Below are 27,934 nucleotides of genomic sequence, written 5' to 3'. Positions count from 1 at the left end.
TCTCGCGTTAAAAATGAAATGTCTATATTTATTTTTATCTTTAAAAAGACGATTTGTTTATCTCTTACAACCCAATTAGCTTCCGTCAGATATAGAAGTCACTGAGAAGGCTAGACTCCTTTGAGTCCAGCAACAATGGCATGACGCCGACACTGTAGGTGTTACTGATACTCGCTAAGTACAATGGACCCGTTGATGGCTGGTGCTGTACATGACGGATATCCAATATGGTTTACAGACACACTCCGTCCGTCGGGCTTTTGTTAGTGGCCTATCTGATGTAGTAACTTTGACATGGTTAGGAAATCACAAATAAATTGATGTCTTTTATGGCCTGAGGCAACGTAACTATAACGTGTTAGTCTTTTAAATGTATACCGGGTCCTTAAATTAAGTCCCCAAAACTCGAAATGTGTCTTGTAAATAAAATTAACTGTACAAAAATAGTCAAAAGCTTGAAACGGCCTTTAATCAGCAAATGTGTCGTCAAAATCCTATGAAATCAATCGGTTGTCGAAACAAAGACGTTTAAAAAAATCTGATTCTTTTAAAATTCTATTTATATTCTACGGTATCACAACCACAATTACGCTTATTATTGAGTCCACGCCATCCCTCAAACAATTGCGTGACGTTGTACGGGGCGGGGTTTCGACGTCGATTCCCTTAATAATGTACTTTAATAATGTCTAGAATAATATAGTAGGCAGATGACATTTCAAAACGATCGTGTGATATGTGCTACTTGTATTTAGGTCAAAAACCTATCATTTTAGTCGTGATCGACATGATTTAAATTGAAATCCTTTTAACTCGAATTATCATCAAAGGACATTGGGAACTTTAATATGAGAAAATGCCCCACGGCGGACAAAGATGAAACGTATTTTATTTCAAAGCTTTATACTTGTAGGTATATTCACTTAAAGCGCTATGTTGTGATTTATGGGAATTCTGAGATATGACGAGTCTAAGTTGAAAATATATTTGTCTAAAATGATTTGATGATATTTTTATATGTTATGTTGTTTGGCATTGCAGAGTAACCAATAAAAGTAAATAAAATAATATAACTAAATAAAAAACATAAATAAAATAATATAAATAAATAAAATATATAAAATAAAATGTCCAGCAGTGGACGTCATTTGGCTGAAACGAACGAACGAACGAACGAAATAAAATATTATAAATACTTAAATTAATATTAGACAACATCTCATATATTATCCAACCCAAAATAAGTAGCTAAGGCATTTGTGTTATGGAAATCGGGAACGACGAACCACAACACACATGAAAAGATCGTTTTCTATATTGTCCCGGCAATCGAACCCGGGACCTCAGGATTGGCCCGGCACACCTTGAAAACCTGTGTGTGCGCCTCTCCGCCACCGAGGTCGTCAAAAATGTTACCTAAATGTAAAATAAAACAAAATATTAAAACTTCATTTTCTCAATATTCCCATATAAGAGAGAAAAAAAATGCACGGAAATTCATTGGATATTAGTATGTATCATCTGTGATAGGTTTCGTTTGTGTCCGCTACTTTTCGAAAAGTGGGGCAAAAAGTTCCCAATGTCATTTCGTAAGTGCCCTGTACGTAACTGTTACTTATTGTGTTGTATTTTCAGGGAACAATATAATGATGCCGATGGTAGTTGGCAAAATAGCAAATTAATGCACTGGTAATTATTAATTATTAACGATAATTGTGAGATTATTTTTAAAGTGCTATAGTAGTTATTATTATTCTGTGGTGCTATCCATACCGGCATAATTAGCTCGTGCTTGATATTTAACGAGTTTCAGGAGCGCACTGTCTGAGCCCGGTGAGGTAATAACGACTACGCTACGGCTATAACTTGTTCTGGGGGCGAATGTTTTACGCGGTTTCCACATTTTCGACTCTATCCTATGCTTTCGCTCATTAAAACATGTCCATATGAGTGACAGAGCCACATAGTTTCTAATATCAACATTATCTTAATGAATACTTACAGTGCATATACGAGTATATTCCAAAAGTTAGGTGCGCGCGGATATCAGATTCGGAATTTTGTGTACACGGTGGCATAAATGCTTGTGAAACTTTGTTTTTGATGTCATTAGATGTCTATTTGTATAGAATACCCAAGCCGGGAAAGTTTCCCTTGGGGTATTACGCGCTGTTATCTAAGTATTTTGTACTGATCATCTTGGCGGTGATTTGTTAAGTGCACGATATTTTCTTGTTTAAAAAGTATGAAGTGATGGAAATGTCAACAAATGGCTGTCTCTGGTTTATTTTTGCATTTAGTTATGAAGTTAACATTTGCCTGTTTAATTTCTGTTTCTACTGTATATTCGTGAAGCTTTTAAACTATAAATTACCTCAAAATATAAAGTTTCGGATCACTCATTATTTTCACTCTTTGATCGCGCAGCTAATCAATGATTTGAGAATGTTCATGAAAGCTTTCATTATTATCATAACTCAATCCGTCTATAGATCAACATTCAGATGTTTGCCGCTTTTAATATCTGAAACTGGAACCGAAATAATAAAACCCTTTATAAAAGCTCCGGCGGCGCATAAGCTTAGTGCTTAAATAAATCCAACGAGAGCTTTGGAAAACTGAATTTGAGAATATTCGAGATACTTGCCGCGACGCTTTTGATTCGGAAAGTATTTTGGTCGTACACATTTGTGGAATACAAATTCTTTCTCGATCATGAGATTTTTGACGTGAACGTGGATCTAATGCTTAAATACGTCTAAATTTTTTTATGGGTCTGATTTGGAACTGAAAATAGATATTTAGGTACTTTCAAAATATTCCGAATTCTTAGTAAGTAAGTAAGTACAGAATATACTTATCATCGAATATTACTGGCTCGACAGCCCAAATTATTTTTAGCATAGAGATAAGTTTATCTCGCTGTGATAAAATAAGAAACATTTCATCTTAACTGGCGAGACAAATGTGGAACCAATTGGTCTTAATCACCGTTAAACGATAATAAAGTTGGAGTAGCTGTGTTTATTATTTTACTTATCGTGACTAATGTGTCATAAGCAAGTACCTATTTAGCAGTTTGTTCGAGTTTTCTACAAAATTATGAATATAAAATTCCAGTGCATTTTTATTGACGGTTTTATCATCATTTTTCGTATTTTATAACCAAAATAAGTATACACATAATAATGCAAACTACTTACAACAGTACCTCTTTATCAATCATACATTGTTTTCTCTAGTTAAATTTCTCATAACTCAAAGCCTTTAAAAGCTTTAAGAAGTGACTGAAGTTTCTAAATCCATCATTATCAATCGTCCGATTACTTTTGTCTGCGAATTAGTTTGGCAGTGACAGTTTCTTTATGGAAAATATATCAGACTATCAATTTTATTCAAAAAGCTATCTCTTGATTGATTTCGTCTAAGTATAAAGTTTGTTTATCAAAGTTGTAAGAAATGAATTGTATTTCTATCTTCGACTAATGTTGCGTAATAATCGCCTCCTACGCAAGCTATAGCGTGGTATTGTTACTTATTAATTAATGTAATTAGCCAATTATGTACGTTATACTAGCCAATTACCCGAGTAATACATCCACTTCACGAAGCTGTGAAATGTACTTCATTAAAATTAAATCATAATTAAATTTAATATTGAAATCGAATACTTATTTAAGTCGTTTGCGTATAACTGAATACTAATTGCCTAATGCCCGTTTTCACCATCAATCCCTAATTTTTAAGTGACCTCCGTGGTAACAAATAACAGGAATTTTGATGTCATATGTGTCACTTAAAAATTAGGGATTAATGGTGAAAACGGGCATAAGTGGATTAAATAATTAGCTATTTATTACTGATTATGTAAAAAAAATTATCAACTTAGCCGCAGTTAACAGACTTTTTGTCGGCCGATAGTTTGATCGGACTGTTAAACAGTATGGACATAACATGAAAGTGCGCACATTGGTATCGGCCGACTCTTCCTTCATTCAAATTAGAATAGGGCCCAACTATCGGCCGACTAAGTATAAGTCTGTAATCTGCGGGGATTCTTAACTACTCAATAATTATACTACTTCTTAAACAAAAAGTATTAGGTTCTTTCACTTATGCTCGTTTTCACCATCAATTAAGTTTTTAAGTGACACCTATGAAAACAAAATTCCTGTTATGCTAGGGGTCACTTCAAAATTGATGGTGAAAATGGGCATTAGTCTCTCGTTTAGCGGGAAATCCGCTTGCATGTTGCATTTGAAAGCAATATTTTTCTTTTGCACAGCTTTTTTCTCCATTTCTCTGTAGATTTTGCGGAATAGGTAGTTCTTCTTCTCTTCCTTTTCAGATTATGAATACACTTTTTATCGCTATAAGCATGAGTTTCTCTTTTATTTCATTTCGCCACTGTGTGCACGTTTGTAGAATATTGTTAGAGCATGAAAGTTTTCGAATTTACTTGAAATTGCTGCATTAAAATGTATTGGTCAACTTCGAGTGGAAGATTGCTGTTATTATTTATTCATTGAAGTTGAGCATTCTGTGGTATTTTTTATTAAAGTTATCGAATGCTATAACTTAGAGCACTTTACGTTAGAGTTTTGAGCGTATAATACAACACAGACACAAAAAAAAAAGTTTATTAATAACTCGTCAAAACCTGTCCACTTTACATTTATTAATGGGTGGGATGTATTAATAAATCTAAATTTTTTTTTGTAGTTAAAAGTGTGAATACAAAACACGTCACGGCTTTGCAAACACGCACGTGTCATGTGTAATTTGTTGATACACGCTAACTACTGCACAAGTGATCCGTCTGTGACCACCTTAACACAATGCCAAATGTTTATGTTGTACCTAACATCTTTAAATCACAGATTAACCCTGTTTGTTTTTGATAATCTCATAATAAGAAAATGTCTTGTATGATGTATAGGCCCAATTTCGAAACAGATTACACGCAGCCGCGGCAAGCGAAGCGACGTGTCGGGGCGAGATCTGGTTTCTATGTATTTCTATGAAATACATGTTCAATGGCATGTCTCTCGACAGCAACGGAGGTTATTTCATACAAATACATAGAAACCGATAATGTCGCGATGACACTTCTGCTGCTGCGTGGAGTCGTCTACGAAATCATACCTTAAGCACAACAAAATAACGGTGAAATTCCTGACCGCATTCTAACCACAATGTTACTTTACAGAGGTGCGACAAGAGGCAGTCCAGCAAGCCCTGGCCGAGATGCAGAACAGGCCCAAGCCCTCGCTGCCCATGCCCTCCAAGAGGACCTCAATGATGGCCAAGAGCCCTGACAGGGAGAGGCACGATCTCTGTAAGTATCCACTTCTATGTGTAAGATTATAATAGTACGCAGAACTGACGGCTGACGGGAAGTAAGGTTCTGGAGTGGCCACGTACCGGAAAACGCAGCGTGGGACGTCCACCCAAAAGGTGGACCGACGGCCTCATAAAGGTAGCAGAAAGGCGCTGGATGCAGGCCGCTACCGACAACGCAATATGGAAATCATCGGGGAGGCCTATGTTTAGCGGTGAATGTCCTGTGGCTGAAATTATGATGATGATGATTGCCCATAAATCTGAAGACAAAATAAACTAGCGGCTTCTGTATTACGGGATTATTCCCACCTCTCGTTCCTACCACTGCAACTCCTGTGTAGCCAGGATCTACAGCTTGACCGCCACAAAAACCCAACCAATGAAGGTCAAGTTTGTCCCGGGGGAAAGTTAAACTGTCATTGGACCCGCAACGAAATTAATCAGAAGAACATAGGAGGAGTTCGAAATTAAGCTTCTGTATTAAACATAGCTTGTGCCCCAGTAGTCTTTAAGTATTTTCAAATCAAGTCTTTGCTAGAGTCAATTATAACAATAATAGGGGATGCCAAACCTTCCCTTTGGCAACCTTGCGGTTAAGCTAACTAGTGCTCAGGACGCGTCCAAACTTTTCATTACCACATCGCGTTGTGAGCGTTTTCAAAAGAACCTTAACACGAATTTTGAGACTTGCTGTTTTATAGTGACCACAAAGCGTTGTGATAATTTCTTTGAGCGTAACATCCACTTATTTTAACCCATATATTGTTGTACGGACAAGCCCCTTCGCGCATAGTGAGCGTAATTAAACTACAGAATTTTCTTCTTGAGCATACTTATGCTCTACTTGTGCTTTAGTGTATACTTAAGTTTCTATTTTATTACTTTACTTAAGGGCTGATAAAACTACTTTATACAACAACATTTTCAGTGACACGGACTTTAGTAAGTCCTGTAGAAAAATTGTTACTAAAAGTTTCAAGCTCTTTTATTTCTATGTATGTAATTATATCGTCCTGTTTAATATTAAAAATTGTTCGCCTTTCTTTTCTAATGAAAAATGCTAATAATAAGTTCCTTACAGAATACCTACTATGTATTATAATGTTGTGAAGCTGAAGATTTTAATCATTATGATATTTAGGTAACACCTAGTTTTTCTGCAAAGTCCGACGTAATAATACAAAAATAACTGGCTTAAAACAAAATTATAACAGTGCTTGTAGTAAGCTCATTCAAAATAGAAACAATATTATGATAAAGCACGTAGTAAATGGAAAATAATTCTGATGGATTCATCGAGTAAACGAAATGATGATTACATTAACATAACTTCGTTCCTCTAACCAAGTACATGACAAAATCATGTTTATGTATGGCTTACTACTACGAGGATATTCAATAGTATGCTTAAAAAAAAAGCCATTAAGTTTTTGCTTTCTTCTCTTTATAAAAATGGAATTCATAATACGCACGCTTAATTGTTATTTGATTTCAATTTTGTTTTGTACTCATTGATCTATAAATAAATCGACTGTTTGTTGATGAATTCAGGTTTAAACATTTTTATCCACAAAATAATCGTGATTTTGTTGATAAAAATATTTAAACGTTATCACACCTGAAGCTTGCACTTATGCTGTAAGTTCGAGGGAGATTAGCGGCAGCTCTCGCGGTCGCTAATCTATTTTGAATTACACTTCTTTTAAAGTTAGACTCTGTTACAAGCACTGTCGATAAAACGTTCTGAGCTTATCTTAAGTTAGGCTGAAACCTAAGGAGTGTGTCAGAGCCGGTTTCTATCCGGTCCGGTATAGACTAAGAGCTAGTGAACGCCAGACCTACGTCATTTTATAAAAGCTGAAAGTTTGTCAGCGTATGCTCCCAATATAGGTTAGAATGTTGGTAAATCATGAAGTTTGGGTCATCGTGGCTTTGACAGCTATTCTAAAAAAAAACTGTCTGGCAAGGAGTTGGAACTGTCAAAACTGTCTGGCTGATGAGGAAACTACTTCTAATTATTGCCCAAATATTATACCCGCAGTTTCCACAATTTCACGCCTATTGTTTTCCCATCCGTGATTTATGTGGGTGTAATAGACATCAGTATTTCTCGGCCGCAATAAAGATATAAAAATCAACGATTGTTGCTACTATAATGTATTCTGTGCTGAAACTAAGCGCCCTATTTGTCTCCAGCCTCAAGCTCGGACGACGACTCTTGCGCAGGCGACTCAGAGCTCCCCCCACCGCCAGAGCTGGGCTCGCCGCCCGCGCGCCGCCCGGCCGCGCCCCATCCCCACCCCCATGCCCACCCTCATCCCCACCCCCACCCCCACCCCAGGCCGCACGCGCACCCCCTGCCGCAGCTGCACCACTCCCGCGAGCAGAGGGACCGCGAGAGAGAGCGGGATAGGGAGAGAGAAAGGGAGAAGAAACACGCGCCGAGGGAGCGGACGGAGATTGACCTGTCGGACATCACAGCGCACTTGCCGGCATGTAAGTACTTGGACTAAGCATACTTTGTCGTTCGTTTCAAATAACATTTTGGTTAGGCATAGAAAGAGAGAGAAAGAAGAGACGTTAAAATCAATGAAAAATGTGAACTTAATAGCATTAAGTTCGTATTTTGCACTATTATAGTGTGCAATAAAGTTTTTTTCAAATAAAAGAACAAACTAATAATATTTATGAAATTATAATCATTATCAAGATTTTTTAATTATACAATGTGTCCGGGCATGTAGTGATCAAACTTTAAGGGCCAAATCTAGGGACAATTTTATCGATAGATATAGGAGGGAGATATACTTCAAATTTGGGGCTTGACCCATTTATCGCAAAATTACAAGGATTTAAGTTTTTAATTTTTAGTTTTCACCTTTTCCTTCAAAAACAAGTGAAAGCGTGGGTAGCTTAACATTAATAAGCAAATATTTTATATCATGCGATAGCCAATAAAATTATCTATTATTAGAAGTAGAAAACAGTCACAAGTTTCATACATTTTATGGGAGTAAGAATGGTTTTAATTAGAAAAATACATGACTTTTTTCACTTCTTTTTCAGTTATTTTCCAACACAAGAAAAACTAGGTCGTTAAGGTATGTTTTATTTGCATTGTATTATTAGTATTTGAGCTATTCTACAAAACGAATGTAAATTTATTAGTCTACGTCTATTAGTTTCGACATAATTGTTGAACAAAGATACCCCTTCCCAGCGGTTTCCATAGTAATCGGAATAGGTTGTGTGATTCTTTCAGGCAGTGCATTTTCGCATGTCGCGTGCGCTATGGAAACCGCTGGGAAGGGGTATCTTTGTTCAACAATTACGTCGAAACTAATAGACGTAGACTAATAATTTTACATTCGTTTTGTAGAATAGCTCAAATACTAATAATACAATGCAAATAAAACATACCTTAACGACCTGGTTTTTCTTGTGTTGAAAAATAACTGAAAAAAGTCATGTTTTTTTCTAATTAAATCCATTCTTACTCCCTTAAAATGTATGAAACTTGTATCTGTCTTCTACTTTTGCTGATAGATAATTTTATTGGCTATCGCATGATATAGGTAAAATTTTTGTTTATTAGTGTTAAGCTACCCACGCTATCACTTGTTTTTGAAGGAATAGGTGAAAACTAAAAATTCAAAACTTAAATCCTTGTAATTTTGAGAGAAATGGGTCAAGCCTCAAATTTGAAGTATTTTGATCGATAAAATTGCCATAGATTACGCCCTTAAAGTTTGATCACTACATGCCCGGACACACTGTATATGACAAGGTAGCCAGAGAAGGGGATTCCAGGGTACATAATCTTGTCATACCGATATAAATTAGCTTTGTACTCCCAAAATACCTTTGAATTATCAAAATTTTAGCAGTACAATTCAACAAGGTTTAAAATATTTGTACTTGTTAAGTCGGCAATAGAATGCCTATGAAGAGTAAAGTTTTTCAAACAATGCTTTGTAATTTGTAAATATGGTATGAAAATTTATAACTTTACTTCAAATAATTTGTGACCATTTGTGTAACAATATTTTTAACGTATACATCCAATCTCGAAATGGAATTGGGTAAGGTGTGCACACGGTTTTACGAACAATAAGAGAAATTATGCATTCGTGCTATTGAGCAAATTAGTAAAGGGCAGCTACATTATGCTCTGACGGACGGTTCTATTGTGATATCATTAAGTTGTAGCACAAAATTACAGAAGATTTCAGATGCTTATCTTCAATTTTCCAACTGTCAGCATCCTTAATTCGTTGCATTAACTTTTATCAAATAATTAGTCTGGCAATCAAAAAATGAAACTCAAAGGCTGACCTTCTGATAAACGTACATTGCGCAAACACAGCGCCAAACGGCTGAAAAATAAAAGTGAAATGGTCTAGGCATGCCTCAAAGGATTTCAAGCTGACTATGTTTCAAGAATTCTACTCGCGGACATTCTTACACATTTAGCTTAACCATATCTAAACATCAATCAGTCTCTATCAACTGACGAATTGACAGCTATAAAGGCTGATTTACACGTACTCAAGTTAATAGGTAACTAAATTTTAAGTAAACACAAGTTCCAAGTTAAAATTTAGTTAACAACTAAATTTTAACTTTCGACATGCTATTAAATTCTGTGTTTACACTTTACATGCAATTTAATCACTTATATTTTAGTAAAAAATGTAGTTACCTACTTAACTACTTAATACGTGTAAATCAATCAGCCTTAAGAAGATGTATTGATAAGCTAAATTACTCTGTGCATAGCACGGAATCCACCGGCTCGCCGGCGAATTTCGGCGGCTTGGTGTCGGCGGGTAATGCTTGGGATGCCGCCTGTAATGTCCGAATAATGCAGCCGATATTTGCGCGTAGACTGGTGGGGTTTGCCGTGAACTTTGTAGACAGAAAAAGTGCAAATACCTATGTATTTAAAAATCCTGAAATCTCATTTACCTAATATGTAATTATCTCGTTTTTAAGCATTATTTAAACAGTAATAATAGAAAGCTTGATAATTTTACTATTTAATCTGTGGTCTAGGGATTTGCCTAGGAATAAGCTCTTTCTTGAAGCCAATAAGATGGCGTCGGCGGCCTCCGCTTGTCCGTTAATCAAAACTTTGCAGCGGTGAACTCTGGCCGAGCTGATACCAGTTCCGTTCCTTTTAATGAGACGTCTTCAAGTAAGATAACCTAATAATCCCGCTTTTTGTTCCAAGCTCATTGTTGGGAGCTTGGAGAATGTTTGTACTTCAGAGCGTTTTAAAATGTTGTTAAGTTAAATGTTGGGATAGTAGTTTCAAATTACAAAGATAAAATCACGGCGTAATCGTTTCTTATAATAACTTACCACACTAGGTACTGCGTGGATTCTCGGATACGCGTACTCCTTACGAAGCGTTTATTAGGAAATGCCAGACACAAGTTCTTACGTCCAGACACCTCTGTCAAGATATCTAAAGTCCTAGTGTATGAAGAAGCAGGCCAAATGTTATTTCAATTATAAATATGAGACAAATCGCAAAGCTTTTCGTCAAACAGTCCAATTTGTGCGAACAATCGCAAATGTAAACATCAGTAATGCTAACTGTCTGCTGCTTGCAAGCGACGTGTAAGCGAGCAAGCTAGAGGTAGAACCGTACAACGTTCAATCAAGACTGCCAAACGTTTACCAACCTGAGCAATTCCAATCAGTATTAACCCCGTTGCGCTTCTGGCGATATCGGTTATGGATGCTACGCTGCTGTTGGAAATTAGAGTTACGAATCGCACATTTACGACTGGACGTTTTCTGGAATCAAATTGCGGCGCGCAATGACCACATCGCGCAATCAATTTTGGGTTTCCTCTTATTGGTTTTAGGTTTCGATTGATAGCGCTGGTCATAGATGCGACATTTCTTTTGACATGTATTTTCGCACTGGATGAAAATTGCCTTTTTTTTGTTTACAGCATAATATGATCTTCTGCCTTATAAATGCACTATATATTGCTAAAAAATGGTGTTAGCAAACTCACATTAATAGTCAGTAGATAAAGATGTTATGTATATTTCGTTCGTTTCAGCCGAAAGACGTCCACTGCTGGACAAAGGCCTCCCCCAAGGATGTATATTTAGTACGAACAAAACACCGTACATTGTTGTAATAATGCCTAGGCGTTGTCTCAGCCTTTGCCCGTTAACACAATACCTCACCGACCTAACAGACCTCTGACCTCTGCGGTCACCTACCGCTAATCCTACCCCGTCATTTGATAACATAAGCGCGACCCGACGTATCAATTCTTCGTGTCGGGGCAACTACTGATTTTTCTAGTCATCAAAATTTTTCGTATGCAAAGGGTTAATAAACTCCCGGTTTGGTGTGTGGTCAAACTTAACACCTTCAGTTTCTTATAGTGCACCGAACTACTACTAAAAACTATTAATGAAGCAATAAGAACTAAACGTGTCATAACAACTTAGATAGATAGATAAATTTTGATAGCTTTGGTATAAACAAAACAATTTTTTTCACCGGTCCGGTGACCGGGCCCGGTAAGAATGGCCGGGCCCGGTGGGTGCAACTAGTCTAAATAAAGTCCCGAAGTCAGAAATTGTGTTCCACGGATTTCCATCTATAATGCTTTATTGACTGGACTAATAATAAACATGATATGAAAACATGTAAATGAACAATTGAATTTTGCTTTCCTTTATTTTTTATGCTTGTTTTTCTTTCTGTCGCTTAGGTTATGTTCAGAACTTATTAAAATGTAGATATGTAGCATTATACTTTTAATTAAACAGGTTGTGTTATCAACTTTTTGGCCACTTAGGGAGTCACGAACTATTTGAAACTGACTGTACACGTTATATCTACTTTGCGGTTGCTGTAGGTAGGCTGACGCGTAGAACATCTGAATGGGTCCAGTTTAATCCGTCTTCCAATTTAGTTCCGTGTCGGTGGTGGCTTAGTGGTGGTTAAGGGGTGAATAGAGCCTAGCAGTGTATCAATCCATTGACCAGAGCACCTAATGCAGTTAGCGATCGTCTAATAGCTGGCCTATACACCGTAACACTTTGTGGTTGTTTTCCCGCGGCAGAACCTATTTACCTTTATTCTAGGCGCAGACCACCGACTTTTAGTTGGGCGATAGTTGGGCCCGATTCTAATTTGTATGAAGAATCGGCCGATACCAAATCGGTGTAATGTGCGCACTTCCATACATGCCCATACTGATTAACTGCCCGATCTGCGCCTGGAATTACCATAGAATCGTGCAGTAATTTTTTGAAAAAAAAAAAACATCAACTCGAAAGCGAAAAAACGATAGTTTCTCTTAGAAATCCATGTTTGCAGTTAAAGAAACTCCCGCATTAAGTAATACCATAACTCCTACAGCATAAACAGGCTGGTGCTGGTGCAGCTCCGTACAGGCATTTTTTGACTTGTGTAAAAAGCTTACTTAATCTATTGCACTACTAAGATAGAATCATTTTACTGCGGAAAAACAACCACTGAAATTTCTTGGTGTATATCAACAATACTATTGGCTCTGTGCACGATTACAGCGCCAACTAGCGTCTATAACTTTGTGGGCTCTGTCACATTGACATTTAGGTCGTTTAATTGTGAAAAAATATCAAAATGAAAAAATAACAAATATTTTCGACTAATAAATTGTTGTGATACCACGATTTGGGTGGAAAAAAGGTTTTGAAATCATTTTGGTCACTCAAATCAAATGAGGTAAGTCCGAAAAGTGTGTTTGATTTTGATTGTGTCAGGGTTTGTTTACTTCATTTATAGTTGTAGTTTTACAGTAAAACAAAAAGAAAAAGCTACTTTATCGGTTTCATTATATTACAGTAAATATATTTAAATGTTCCTGTATCGCTAGTAATAAATTAAATATCGTTTTCAGATCGAAATGAGTATTGTTTTGAAGACCGGGTTTGTGAGTGTTACAATATCAAATTCCAACCACAAACCGTATTTAAAGGAAAGTTGTTGATATTGGCTGGACAAGTCCGAGATGTAGAAGAATTAAGAACAAAACAAGGGCAGAGTTCAATAATTCACGCTCTCATCATAAGGCAAACATCTGTGCACAACAACTACTGTGACTCATTTTTGTACTACCACGTTGTATAGTCTAGTTATTTCCAAATTGTAAACGGCTATTAAACCAGCCCTATCGAAATACAGTCCACTCTTTTATTTAAGTACCCAGTAGGACCCTTTTCATGCGATTAATTAATGATATTAAAATGTATTATGTAGAATCGCTTTGCCATTGACAGATACATCTAATGACAGAGCTTACATTATTTCTACTTTTGACCACCATGAGCGCTGCGATAGATTATGTTACCCCCACCTAGTACTTCGCACCCAGCGAATACAATACGTCTAATGGGAATTACCTGTGCATGCGTGGTTATTGTATGCGAATTAATACAGTCTGATTGCCTAAAGGCCGTGATGCTTAAGTGGGCAGGCACAATTAGACGTATTATTAACAGATATGGCGTTGTATTAGCTAGAATTAACATGATACAAGGTTTCTGTATCTCACATGATAGTTCACAGCACATAAGACTATAAAATAAGTATTACAACTCCACCAAAAGAAACTAGTTAGTGCGTCTATAAATCAGCAATTTATTGCTGAATCCCTTCAGCTAACTGGGAATTAAATTGTTTCTTTGAATTAATCACTATTTCTAATATCGGTCTTTTGCAATTTCTTCGGAATGTGGAACACTATAGATGGGAAATAACGAAGATAATGACGTAGATATTTTTAAAGTAGGAATTTCTAATAGTAATTTAATAATATGAAGAGCGATTAAGTAGCCTTTCTATAGCTTCTGTTGATAGTTCTATAAAAATAATTTCCGACAGGCATTTCGTGTGATTTAAAAATAAATAGGAAAAGTTGTCTCGGGTGCGATTCCAAAAATATAGTATTTGAAGTAATGTCGCAAATAGGTATCTTTATCAGATTGTATTTAATTTTAAATGCAAGTACTTAGCGAAAGTGACTTTGGAAAGCCTAAGAAAAGGTAATGTAAGTAAATAATTAATTTCTGATGCATAGAACTAAGTTGCTCGTGTGTATCGGATATTACTACGAGAGTTTTATTATTGTTCTAAATAATAATGAAGTTTTACTTCAGTTGAGCAGCCTAGGTGTCGTAATTTATCTTTTTTCCATAGAGGATATAATGCCACATACTCAGTTGGTGAAAATATGAATTACGAATGAAAGAGGACGTCTATTGCAAGAAGCCATATTTATTTTTGTCTGCTTAGTCTATTTTTGGAGTTGATCCTGAATGCGCTGATTCACAAAATGTGCCAAGTCGCTAATTGAGACATACAAAAGGTCGCAGTAAATATATGAAGAGTGAACTCGAGGGCGTAGGAGGGCGTACGTTATAAAAAGAACATACAGCACATTAAATTAAACACTATGGGGACTTTAATAAAGCTTGAGCTATTTTTGAAGAATCGAGTCTTTTAAATAAAACTTAGAGCTCAAGTCCGTCAGAATTTTAAGTCTTTCGTGAAAAAGTCTTGCCGAAAAGAACTCAAAGACTGAGTCTTTTTAAAAGAACTCATGACTGAATTATCTAAATCCATTGCTGTAGTTCGAAGTAAATAAAAATAACTCATCATCATCTTCATCATTTCAGCCATAGAACGTCCACTGCTGAACATAAGTAGATCTCCCCCAATGATTTCCATTGATTTCCATATTGATGGGTTGGTAGCGGCCTGCATCCAGCGCCTTCCTGCTACCTTTAGAGTGGAGGCCGCATACTTACCGGAAAACGCAGCATGAGATGTCCACCCACAAGGTGGACCGACGACATGAAAAGGAACTTAAAAAATTCCAAATACTCAGAAGACTCAGAAAACTCGAAAGGACTCAGAAGACTCAAAGGACTCAGAATCATGTTACTAACGAGACCTAGTATTGAATTAGAGTCAAGTCTCGAAGACTAAAAGACTCTAGTCTCTTACAATTCTAGATCTATGTAGTGTTAATTAGGGTAATTTTGTCACAAAAATGTTATAGCCCGATGTGCTGTCGTCTGTGCAAATTATGAGTAATAGAGTGCCTGATTCGCAAATAGATTCATAGACGCAAACTATCGGTTTTTTAATTAAATAAACACTGCCTCAAAATAAAGCTAAATGTTTTTTTACATCAGCCACGCTGTAATTTACTTTTCATCTAAACGTTTAGCGTCGTGTATACTTTTCTTTGACTACTTGAATTCTGTGTATTCGAGTGAGTGTAGTTACTTACTACAAACAAAAACAAAAGTATTTGATATTTCTTTGCCTTTTTATATGGTTTTATTTGGCTTGCCTTGTTTCTTTATTTGTATGAATAGGAGATACCTCGTGCCTTTTTTAATGTACTGTCATTAAAGTATTTTAGTCTCTCATCAGGTTTACTGAAACTATAGTTTCAATGAACATTTAGACGGCAAAATATAATTACAATGGCAATTTGAGAGCTGTTAACCACCTATTATATGAAACCGCGAATAATTATAACGCGTACGCTACAGCGCTGCAGCCGCAAACGTCCGTTGCAAAAGTTTCTATAAACAATTCGGTCGCACATTCGTACCCAGCCAGGGACGCCAATTTTACTAACAAATAACCAGTACTAGGGCTGTTCAAAAAGTAATGAGAATGGGATATTAAAATTTCTAGCCATCACAAAAATCTGAAAAACATTGGGCAGGTGGCTTAATTCTTCACTAGAAACTGGTAAAAAAACATTTAAGTTCACCTTTGCGTTTAAGAATTACATTCACCTGAACGCGACCAGTTGGAAAGACCTTGTTTTTTGTGACAAACGCAGTACACAACCCTGAAGTTGCAGTGGCAGCCAAAAAAAATGCGTTTTAAAATGCTCAAAAACCCATCATATTCTCTCTTTTTCCGATTTAAAAAGTAGTTCAGGGACCTAATATTTAAGGAATTGTCGAGTCAGTGTCCTTTTTAGGCCTTTTTAGAGAGCCAAGAAAATCATATACCACCCGTGCGATGCTGGGGCGGGCCGCTAGTAATATTTATATAATATATCTTTGATCAACATGGTATCTACATTTATATGTAAATACGGTTCTTGTGCGAGAAAATAGTCGAAAGTTAGTCGCTCTACCGTCGGCGACAGGACAAGTGGCTTAAGTAAATATACCCCTATTCGTAGCTGCCTTTGACTGGACAAGTTCTATTTATTCAAGTCTGGTGCTCTGGTGCATAATAAAATGGAAATGGAAGGTTATTTACAAAATAATTATAACTCAAACGCTTCGCAAACGCTAACGTTAGAACTACGTTTTTAGCTTTAACTTTCAGACACCAGTCAAATATTTAAACATCGTTCTTTGAAGTGAAACCGTGTGCACTATTTACCTTTTGATGTGGGATGTATTTCCTAATTAGAAATGTTCGTTATAAGCTTAAAGTTCTAGAGTAAATCTGAAGGAGAGAAGAGAAACTTTGAGAAGTGCACTGGTTTGCATAACTTACTAAGTAATTAACTCTTTTGAGTTTTGCCTTTTAAATGTAATAATTCATAGTATAATTTTATTTTCTCTTCTCTCTTTCTTTCGAAACTGACATGCTTAATGTTGTCAAGCTTGACTCAAGCTTGAAACGCTTATGAGAGCTAACCAATTGGCTATAAAATCACTAACAAAAACTAATCATTGTGCACATCAAAAACGAAAATGAAACTAAGGGCCTTTGCACACGACACTGCAATGAGCAGACACCGCGCGTTTCACGAGAGCAGGTGTCGCGCGTACCAATCTCAACAGATGTTCGCTGAAAAACATTGTAACTTTGTAACATTTGTACGCTTCGATACAAATAGTAGTACTTACATTTGTACTACTAACTTTAATTTAGCTTCCTTTACCCTAGTATCTCTGGTCCAGACTCCAGATTATCAAGTCTTACGATTGTCTTGTTGGTCAATTTGCCTTCCTGTAAGTTTATTTAAGCTGAAATATTGCATACATTTCGCTTGTTAAACATATGAGTGCAAAGAGTTCAGAGTGGACTGACGCCACACTGCTACAGAATCCAACTATGGCATGTTTCAGACAAGTCTTTTATTAAAGCGCGTTTACTACTTGTTGATAGAAGCGCGTGACTCATGAGCTTTTGCGAGTGTTTTTTAATTGGAATGATGACTGGGGAATGAAATCGAAATTGTGTTTAGACAGATAATAAAAAAATATTAGACACGTATTTTTTAATTTTTTTCATAATCGAATCATTACAGTATTATATTGAGTTGAAATGTCGCGTGACGTCACTTTTGAGTAAAAAATCAAAAGTGACGCCATGTAGATCTCAACTCGATGTAGCATGTTTTGAAATGTCATCTAGCCAATTGGGATAAACGCGCGTTGTCTGCTGAAGTCGTGTGCACAGGCTCTGTACTCATTGAGCGTAACATTGTAGACGTCCAGCCTGATGTGACTCACACCTCGTCAGGCGCGCGGCGGGGCGGCGCGCTGGTCGCGGACCGAGTGCAGTGCTACGCGCAGCCCGAGGACTCCGGTACCGGCACCGGGAGGTGGAAGGTGAGAATAATAATAATAATTTACCTACATCATAGACTTCAATCCCTGACAGTCACAATATTCACAAAACAATCACGGCAAAAATTACTAAATATACGGATTTAAAGTTTTAAAGCAGGAAATAATGAGATTATGGAACCAAAATAGAGTACTGATTATACCACTTCTGATCTCAAGCACAAGTGGTATACCAACTAAAAAATAGTTTAATAAACGCATTAGACTTGCCGACGAGTACCTTTTATAATATGCAGAAAGCTGCAATCCTCAATACGTGCCGAATTGTACGGCGATTCCTACAAGAAGACCATCACTTGGTTAACAACCCGTGAGGTCTTCTTTTTCAACACCGGAACATGTTCCGAGAGTCCAAAAGACAAAAATGAAAATAATCTATAATCATAATAAATCTAGGTGGACCGACGATCTGGTGAAGGTCGCGGTTACATGGACAATACAATTATAGCATAGAAAGTTTAAAAAAGTGTATTGTAGCTTTTATTGGACTACCCCGTGACGTCAGTGGTTACGCCCTCGGTATACGCGTAGGCGTCCGTAACCGAAGAACCCCTATCATTTCACTTCACTCACGACACTAATAGAGCAAACTAACAACAACACACCGGCTAATTGGCTCTATTCCGCCCATCACATAAAGCTAATAGTTCGAAGAAAAACGCGTCAAAACAATAACTGGAACACTTGCTACCTAAACGGTTTAATGACAAGTTAACGATACTTACACAGAAAAAACTATGTAATTAGAATTACAGATTGGTTTATGAAACTGATTTAAAACATGAGAAATAACTATGTAGAAGTCTGGCATCGATTAAAAACACGAAAAAGGTGAAAATTAAATATTTAGGCTTCATAATACACATCATACATCTTTATCTTTTGCACTTTTACAAAGAGAAAAAAAGCGAAAATTTATTAGGTAATCTTATCTATGACATACTGTCACGGTGACAAAAGTCACCGCTGCGCGCACGCCTTTATTCGTCTTATTCGGCGAAAAGACTGCATTTCTTTTTTCGGAAGTTTACTTTCTTCATAACGTCTCTAAAATTTAAATATTAAAATAGGAACAGAATGTTTTACCATCCAGACTCAGTCCAATCTTATCAAATTATAATAAATTCAGCTGTGTCGTTCTCACGTGTCATTGACATGAACGTTTTTATTTCTAAAATTGATCGTTTCTCTAACTTAAACACTTTCCTGTGCAACATAATTGTGCATGACGTACGCCTTAATAATGGGTCACGGTTTAACAGGAACATGTTTGTGAATCATCGTCAGTACAGTACCAGTTGTTTGTGTGGCCACTATCTGAAAGAGTTGAATCAGTGCAGTGCGACCGAATACACCGAACGAGTTTGTATTTAACTTGCGAATATTCAATCGAACTCGGTTATCTTAATTGAATGTGTCGAATTAGCTCGTTTAATATTGTTCGGTAATCGACCAAATTGTGGCTTAATTTAATTAAAGTTGTGTAGGTGGTGGAGTGTTGTGACGGGAACAATATTAGGATAACCACGGTTGATTTTCGAAATAGTGCATGTGTTTAGACGTCACTGCAGGAAAGTTCTGGCGATACAGAGTTGGACGACGTAAGTTAAAATAGTTGGTATCACTAATTATATTTCTGATAGTAATGTGTCAAGTAGATTAGTAGAGAATCCTTTCTCTAGGTTCTAATAGAAATCGATATTTCGATTAATCTTTGAAATGAATACAGAAGCTTATGCGACTAAAAGCTGTGCGAACAAATCAAGATGGAAACGTGATAGAGTATATTCCTACATGCTTTTGATGATAGCATTACCTACTTTCCAATACTTATTGCTGTCCATAAAATTAAAAATCATATAAGCATTAATACTTACAAACATTTTTTTTACATTTCTTTTTATGAATTAATATTTTCCATGTGTTCCATGTGTTGTGAGACCGTGCATTATTAAGATTACATTGTCATTACAATGTACGAGTACATAAAGTGTAAAATTAATAATGCAATGGTCACTGTTAATGTATCAATGAAAGCAACTGTTTCACATGTAAACATGTACATGCGAACAATCATTGAGTAATTCAAATATTAAACCAACACTGGCCAAACGTTGGAGTATCCATAAATAATATTCCATCATTTAATCAGCAAAGACCAGAATTGCGGTGGCACGAGTGAACTGTCGTGTACTAGTGCGTGGACAGTGCTTAATTAATTAGTTAATGTATCGATAAAAATGCTTTTCACCACTTTTTATTGCTAATAGAGTAAAAAGCAGGGGTTATGGGATACCTATTTTATTTCTTTGAAGGCGATTAGCTTTAACCTGTTTGTTTCTTATTGCCATTTCTTTAAAGCACCAGCCCTTGTGAGGTACCAGTCGATGGGGGCTTTATTGATAAAAATCAATAGGTACCATTCAATAAAAATATTTTCTGTCACTGCGAACAATGATTGTATTCTGGGAATTGTTTTAACATTACTTGATTGTGAAATTGTCAATGAACTTGATATCAAGTCAAAGGAGGAAATGACAGGTATTGAAATGCGATTCCTACTTTGCGTCAAGCGCAAGTAATCTTGATCCAATAATTGCTGAGGCAAATCATGTACATAATTTAAAAATACATTTGGTTCATTGATAACCACTAAAAGAGAATGTTATTCATGCAATAGCTCGTTGATATCGTGTCTCCACATACTCTGTTTGTTTTAGAAATAAGTTATTCGCATCGATATCAATACCTGAAGTGATAGTAACTTCCCTAGTTGTAATTAAACCGGTGCGACGCCCGGCGGGCCGTTAAATGTATGCGTTTATTGCCAATATCACCGGCGTATACTCACTTACCTGTTTATTCGATCATGTTAATTTTTGTAACGTGCTAAGCGAAGGGATGTTTTGGAAATTGTCACATTAACATAACCTCATATTTATTCCTCCACCAAAGTTATCGGAGTAGTAACCGCAAGCTTAATAAATAAGGAAAAATACATTGACCTCGTTTAGCTGTAACTCGTAGACATAAAAATAATTACAGTCATCAGTGTGTAATTAAATTAAACAACACATGCGTAAGCGCAAGCAGGGCACAGTTCAGACGCATCGTAACACTTTTCACACAACAAACTATCGTCTATTTGTGTCACACTTCTGGACAACATAAAAACATTACTCTCATCAAAGAGTAATAAGATTCATATTACGAAAACACACTCAGCATTCAAGTCTGTGATTGATTTGATTTGAAATATTAGTCATCACCATCACAGTCTAGACTCTATTCTTGGAGATAGGTTATAAAGAATAAAGCTGCATTCGTAAACAATGATTAATACTCGTTTCCTGATATTAACGTTTGAATATTGCTTTAGGTGTCTGCCAAAATCCAGCAACTGCTGAACACGCTGAAGCGGCCTAAGCGTCGTCCATTACCTGAGTTCTACGAGGACGACGACATCGAGCTGGAGATCGCGGCGAACCCCAAGGACCCCAATGCCCCCAAGCCGGAGGGGGGCACCATGACCCCCGCGGTGGGGGAACAGCTGGTGGTCCCCGCCGGACTGCCGAGGAACCTGGAGGCGGCCCTGCAGAGATATGGCACGGCGTCGTTCAAGGCCAACGCTGCGACGGTGCTTGATCCGAATGGGAAACTGAGCAGCTCGCTCACTTATGGTAAGATTTCAGCAGTGATTTTAGGTAATTCGTCAAGATGTAAAGGCCTGTATACGAGTCCATTTGACAAGGATATTAATGGCCTGCTGCTGTTCTAACTAGTTGCGTTAGCTACTCGTATTTAATGTTTACAGTTCCCGAAATTATTTCGCAACAGATAGATTTAAATCAAACTTATAAATACGACGTTATTTAGGGTGGATTCGACCAAACAAGAGTAAATATTAATCTGAAAACATCATCAGTTTTGACATATTTCCCATACTGAAACTGTCAATGTGCCAGTTATACCAGGAGTTATTCTCGGATAAAAGTTTGGTCGAATCGGGCCTTAGTAGTATAAATAAATAATGCACATTAAATTCAAAAGCATCTTCTATCCCAAAAATAAATGCGATGCGGCGAGAATACGTGTTAATTTTACTGTTGTGAGGTTATCAATAGTTTTACTTAATAATGACTTCCACAGGCAAGCTCCTTAGTCGCTCCCTGAAGATCGCACACGCCATCCTGAACAGGACCTTCACAACCAAGAGCAGCAGCGGTGGCCCCCTGATTGGGGACAACTCCATTAAGCCCGGAGACAGGGTGGCCCTGGTGTACCCCAACAATGACCCCATCAACTTCATGTGCGCGTTCTATGGCTGTCTCCAAGCGGGAGCCGTCCCGGTCCCCATAGAGGTCCCCTTGACTAGAAGGGACGCTGGTCTCCAACAAGTGGGCTTCCTGCTGGGGTCTTGCGGCATCCAGTACGCGCTCACCTCTGACGCTTGCTTGAAAGGTCAGTCCAAAGTGAAATTCACTAGTCATTTGTTATTTAGTTACAGCTTGTTTGACAAATCGGCGGATGGGACAATTTAGTTTCATATGCATTTCAATGACGCTTTCATATCCTTAGGAAAATGGTTTACTGTGGTTTCACTGGTACATTTCCATCTAACTTTCCGTGATTGGATTCCTTGATTTGTATTTAACTTTCCGTGAAAAATGTTTAGATGTCACTTGTGAATTAACTTAGTGAGATAATAATAAACATACCTACTTAATTATGTTTTCCTCATGAATAATTCTATTAACTGATGAAGACGGTGAAATATTTTATAAATCTTAATTATTCATATTTTCCTGGCTTTCGCGATTAACGCCGATCATAATACTAAGTGCTAATATAAAAACTCCTTTACAGCCATGAGAGCTTGAATAATGTTTATCATTTAATTTAAATGCCGCTCCAGTTATTTGTACTGAAAACATGTTTTTTGCTCCACAAATCTCTCGCGGCATTAAAGAAGTGTTTAATTTGTATTTCCATAAATAAATTGACTTTACTCGTAAAAGAAGTTGGTATCTTGGCATCTCGTTTATCCTCATATTTTTATTGGTGTAACATACATTTTTGTTTTACGGCTTGCCATAAGTACCTAAAAAAACTATACACTGAACACGGTTTCTAACACGCACAATAATTATAAAAGCTAATTGTTCTTTTAATCCTGTGATAGAACTACACTACACATAATTTTATTTTTCGAAACGAAAAATAATTAATTAACCTCCTGCACAATCAAAAGCTTGTGGGCAGTGGAAAAGTGGCATGGGTGACCAAGGGTCTCCCCCCACCCACCCCTTCGATATATTAATAAGGAGACCGCGATGCATCGATATTTATTCGGCTATTAAAACCCATCAGTGATTAATATTACTTTGTAGATAAACGATTGTTATAGTAATTAATTATAGAACTACAACACCAACTAAGGATTGCGTGTTGATTCCATTGAGGATATGGTATGTAAAGACTCTATTTTGAGTACCTATCGTAATAGATGTCGAGAAAATACATGAACACAATATTGGCATGAGAGTTAGGAACAAACTATTAACCATTTTAAAGGGCAGCGACACTGCCGGTGTGATTATGACGCGACGCGTTTAATCTCATTAACGTTTAATCTCACAGTGCACCTCTCGCGCCTCATTGCCGCGCAAATACGGTTATTAAAACTATCAAACGGAAACATAATATCGCCGTCAAAAGTTACACTACACTACTAATAGATACAGATCACATAGCAGGGATCACAATAGATAGTAGACCAGAACCAGTAGCTGTAATATTAGAACTCCACTAATCTATAGTTCTAGCGTTTAAGTCAGGCAGTGCCTGAGGTGTGGGATCGGATCGATTTTGACATATTATGACGTGACAGAGCATAAAAATCAGAAGTCTCGCTGACATTTGACGTAACAAATAAAACCCACCCGTGCCGCCCCCATATATAGCTGACCCACGCTGAACTGTCCCACCAAACTCAATGACAGGGGGGCGCTACCATCGTTCAACTATATGGTTTCCAACATGGCAAAAATCGGAACCAGCGATCCGGTATTGACGGTGGCGCCCCACTGTCAATGTCATGCACAGGACAGTTCAGTATTTTGGAACTATACCTCAAGCGCTAGAACTATAAACAGTCACATAACTCAAATAAAACAAATGAATCAATCAGAAACAGTCACTTTAAAACAAAAGAAAAATACAATCATTCTCTTTCTTCTTTCACAAGGGTATCAAATTATTCTCTTTCTTCTTTCACTGTTTCTTCTTTTCTCTTCTCATTCACAAGGGATTCTCAAAATTTCCGCTTCACGAACCCCTGTTAGAATTTTCAGACGACAGCGAACCCTTTAACTAGCTAATTAAAATCCCCCTCTCCCCAAAAAAAACCTAAAACTGACTAACTAATAGGTATCAAATAAAAAAAAAATAAAGGGCCAAAGAAATGTCTTTTAATATTGATGCTGTTGCTGATGGTGTCCTAGTTTTTTGTCGCAAATGGAGTCAATTTTTAGGAGTAATTTTGGTCAATTTTAATTCTGCCACCATTACGTAAATCTTGTTGCGAACCTGCCGTCGGGGTCATTCGACGACTTTGAGAAACCCTGCTAACAGAATCATCTGCCCCAGGTCTGCCAAAGACGTCGTCCGGAGACGTGGTCTCCTTCCGCGGATGGCCGTCCCTGCAGTGGGTCTCTACTGAGAAGCTGCCGCGTCCCCCGCGCGACTGGATCCCGCCTCCGCGCCCCGCTGAAGACAGCCCGGCCCATATCGAGCACACATCTGCCGCTGATGGATCTGCCATGGGTGTCATTGTTACCAGGTCAGTAGAAAATCGTTGTTCTTTCTCCTTCTGTCCCCTTTTTGCCTTTCCCTTTCTTCCTCTTTCTCTCTTACCGCGTGCGTGGATCATCAAAACTTTTTCTCCCTCTCTTTTTCTCATCTCCCACCCTCTCGCGTTTTCTTCCCCTCTCCCCAATGCCCCCTTTTACCAATCACTCCCTCTTTATCCCTGAAGTCACAGGCTACTTTTAAATGTCCTGCAGTCACAGGCGACTTAAATGCCTCAATCGGAGTCGGAGCCATGACCGTGACAACTCCTTGCTAAGAATCAAAGCTACGGCCTCCATTACGGACTTTGTTATCGAAAACACTAATTCGAAGTAATATTGATTTGTAACAAATTGAAACAATTAGAACAGATAAACGTTTAACTTTTTTGCATTCCAACTCCCAAACATTTAGGTGTTTGTAACAACTACACCGCACTAGCGCACCGAGATCTGTCACTTTTTATCCAGGTACCCTGCACAAAGCCATGATTTTCTGTTAGCGATTTATTTATTTTGCGTGTTCTCCGTTAGCATTGTTACGTGTTAGTCCAGCCGCTTTGCATAGTTTGTGTCGCCCACAAAACCAATAGGAGGGTATTATTAATACCATTGTGTAGTTTTCCAAAATACCCGCCGCCGCGGCGGTGGCTGCAATCTCTGGCGTTTCGTTCTATCAAATTGGTTTTGTTTTGACGCATTCTGTCCGGTTTTATTCTTTGTTATCGAATACTATCTATTAAGGTAGGTACTCCATAAAAAAACAATAGGTGAGTTTTGATATTGTAAAATGTTTCAAACAAATATTGCGGAACTATATTGGGTTAATAAAGTCGTCACTGAAAACAAAAATATTGGGTGCGTTTGGCAAAAAAATAACGCTTGGATGCGCTTGCAAGCGCTGAGAACTAACTAGGTATACAGTTGTCGGCGAGGACACGTTTGCTAACTTCAATAGTGACTTGTTTCATTTATTTTTTAGCAGTGACAGCGCTGTCACTGTCACTAAAACCGCCATTTGCTTACAAGCGCTTTTTTCCGCTTGCCCTTAATTCTGTAGTTTTCGTCCTTGCAATAGCTTGAAGAAGATTTTAAAGATTATTACGACTCGCGTGGGTTGTTTCGAATAGGAAATCTTCGTTACAAAAGTAAAGTAAAGTTTTCTCGGTATTAAAATATTGAAATTCAAATCAAAAGTTTCAATCTTTGCTTGTATGTAATTGGGATGATGATTGGGTAATGAAGTAGAAATTCTATTTAGTCATTCAGACAGATAATAAAAAAATATTGGACACGTATTTTTTCATTTCTTTTTTCATAATTGAATCAGTACAGTATTAAATTGAGTTGAATTGTCGCGTGCCGTTGTAATACGCATTTAAAACAATAAAGTATATTATGTAAAGATGAACCATTTTTTCAATCTACTATTTGAGGTGTCTCATTTCTCCCTCTAAACTAGCCAGCCACTAATTGCGTGGCGTGTGCCAACACTTTGTCTCTCAAACTGTTTGTATGGAATCCCTTTTTAATTGCCACCCGTCATTCAGGTGAAACGTCCGCGGATTTCATAGCGCGGCGCGTTTTCGATTTGCGACGCCCGTAACGAGTTCATTGATTGCTTTTTGTCAGCTCTATCGAAGCGTTTAATATTTGTCAGTTTCGTCAAAACTCGGTTCCGTTATTAATTTTTGAAGTTAAAATTCAAAACCATTCACCTTTTGAATAGTTAGGAGTTTAGTAAAATCCTTTCTTAACGGATGCCTACGTCATAACATCTACCTGCATGCCAAATTTCAGCCCGATCCGTCCAGTGGTTTGGGATGTGCGTTGATAGATCACTATGTCAGTCAGTCGGTCACCTTTGAGTTAAATGAGTTTGAAAATAAAGGACAATGTTCGTTCTCCATACATTGTTCGCCGTTAGATCAACAGTGCCGAAATAATACTTTCTAGGTTCTAAATGTCACAAATCTTTATGTAAGAACAATTATTCCTGGCGGACCAATTCTATAAACTTATTGATAGCAATATTGTTATCATAACCTCTTACTTACTAGTATTGTATTATATTATTTTATGCACATCGATTTGGGAGATGTTCTGTATTGTAGTTGTCGCAGCCAAATTGTATTATAATATTGGACGGGTTTTGGAAATAGCTCGGCGTTCCACTTTTATGATTTACTTACTTACATTTTGCACGTAAATAAATAACATGAATCCTATGTTTACTTTCCACTCTTGACATTTAACACGTGACTTACCAAACTAACTATCTCCATGGTTACCGTCTTAGTCTATGCATGACTAGGGATTGAACAACTTTTAATTGAATATTATTAACAATTCTCGATAATTATTATCGATTGAAAAATATTCGGTATTTGAATCGAAAGATATATTCAATTTTATCAATATCAAAATATTCAATTTTAATAATAAAATAAATATTATTTACTACCACCTATGAAATGTTCTAAAAATTGCCTGGAGCGCTCCCCCAATCCTGGGTTTTTCCTTTCCAAGCTGAGATGATATCATTTTGGTTCTATCGATACATTATAAAGGTACTTAATATTTGAAATGTATTACCAATTATTGTTATAAGCATTTTGAGCGAATAAAACTTTCAATTCTATTAGAACTTTAGACATTTCTCTCACTTTAAGCGGCATTGGATTTTTCATCGAATTTTGAAACTGTAACAGATATATTAAAGATGATCCCATATTGTTGTCATTGTCTATATCAGTGTTATGATCACAATTCTTTTTATTTTATTCATGACCTTCGACCAGTTGGACACATTTAGATAGCTTCTTGTAGTATCGTGCAATATATTTTTAACTTTTAATTAAAATCTAGTCATACTGTAGCAATTTGGACGATTTATTTTATTTACAAGATCGGTATCTTATTGTCTATGATGACCGCAGTCAACATCACTATTACATGGATTCCTAACAATGAAGTACGGCATTGCCTTGTGCCGATTTTACATAGATTTTATCGACACAAATTATGGAACTTCATAGGATATGGAGCAGGCCACGCCCTAAAATGTCCGGATGTCGTCATAGTATTATGGAATACATATA

The 27,934-nt window shown here is 37.1% G+C and overlaps 2 protein-coding genes across 2 annotated transcripts in view; both read left to right on the top strand.

Moving 5' to 3' along the window:
• The window catches only part of LOC135087154 (disco-interacting protein 2-like), a 165,973-nt gene extending 147,457 nt beyond the window's left edge, over window positions 1-18,516 (top strand). Inside the window, exons 4-7 of the mRNA XM_063981988.1 lie at window positions 5,210-5,338; window positions 7,540-7,839; window positions 17,846-17,967; window positions 18,463-18,516. Of these exons, the coding sequence (XP_063838058.1) occupies window positions 5,210-5,338; window positions 7,540-7,839; window positions 17,846-17,967; window positions 18,463-18,516 (605 nt within the window). The remainder of the gene's footprint in view (window positions 1-5,209; window positions 5,339-7,539; window positions 7,840-17,845; window positions 17,968-18,462) is intronic.
• Window positions 18,517-19,308: 792 nt separating this feature from the next.
• LOC135086549 (disco-interacting protein 2) overlaps window positions 19,309-27,934 on the top strand; it is a 37,906-nt gene continuing 29,280 nt past the window's right edge. Inside the window, exons 1-4 of the mRNA XM_063981286.1 lie at window positions 19,309-19,586; window positions 21,365-21,665; window positions 22,135-22,446; window positions 24,634-24,826. Of these exons, the coding sequence (XP_063837356.1) occupies window positions 21,512-21,665; window positions 22,135-22,446; window positions 24,634-24,826 (659 nt within the window). The 5' untranslated portion in view covers window positions 19,309-19,586; window positions 21,365-21,511. The remainder of the gene's footprint in view (window positions 19,587-21,364; window positions 21,666-22,134; window positions 22,447-24,633; window positions 24,827-27,934) is intronic.

The sequence above is a fragment of the Ostrinia nubilalis genome, chromosome Z (assembly GCF_963855985.1).
Source record: "Ostrinia nubilalis chromosome Z, ilOstNubi1.1, whole genome shotgun sequence".
NCBI lineage: Eukaryota > Metazoa > Arthropoda > Insecta > Lepidoptera > Crambidae > Ostrinia > Ostrinia nubilalis.
The sequence above is the reverse complement of the archived record's forward strand: the minus strand, read 5'-3'. Positions and strand labels throughout refer to the sequence as shown.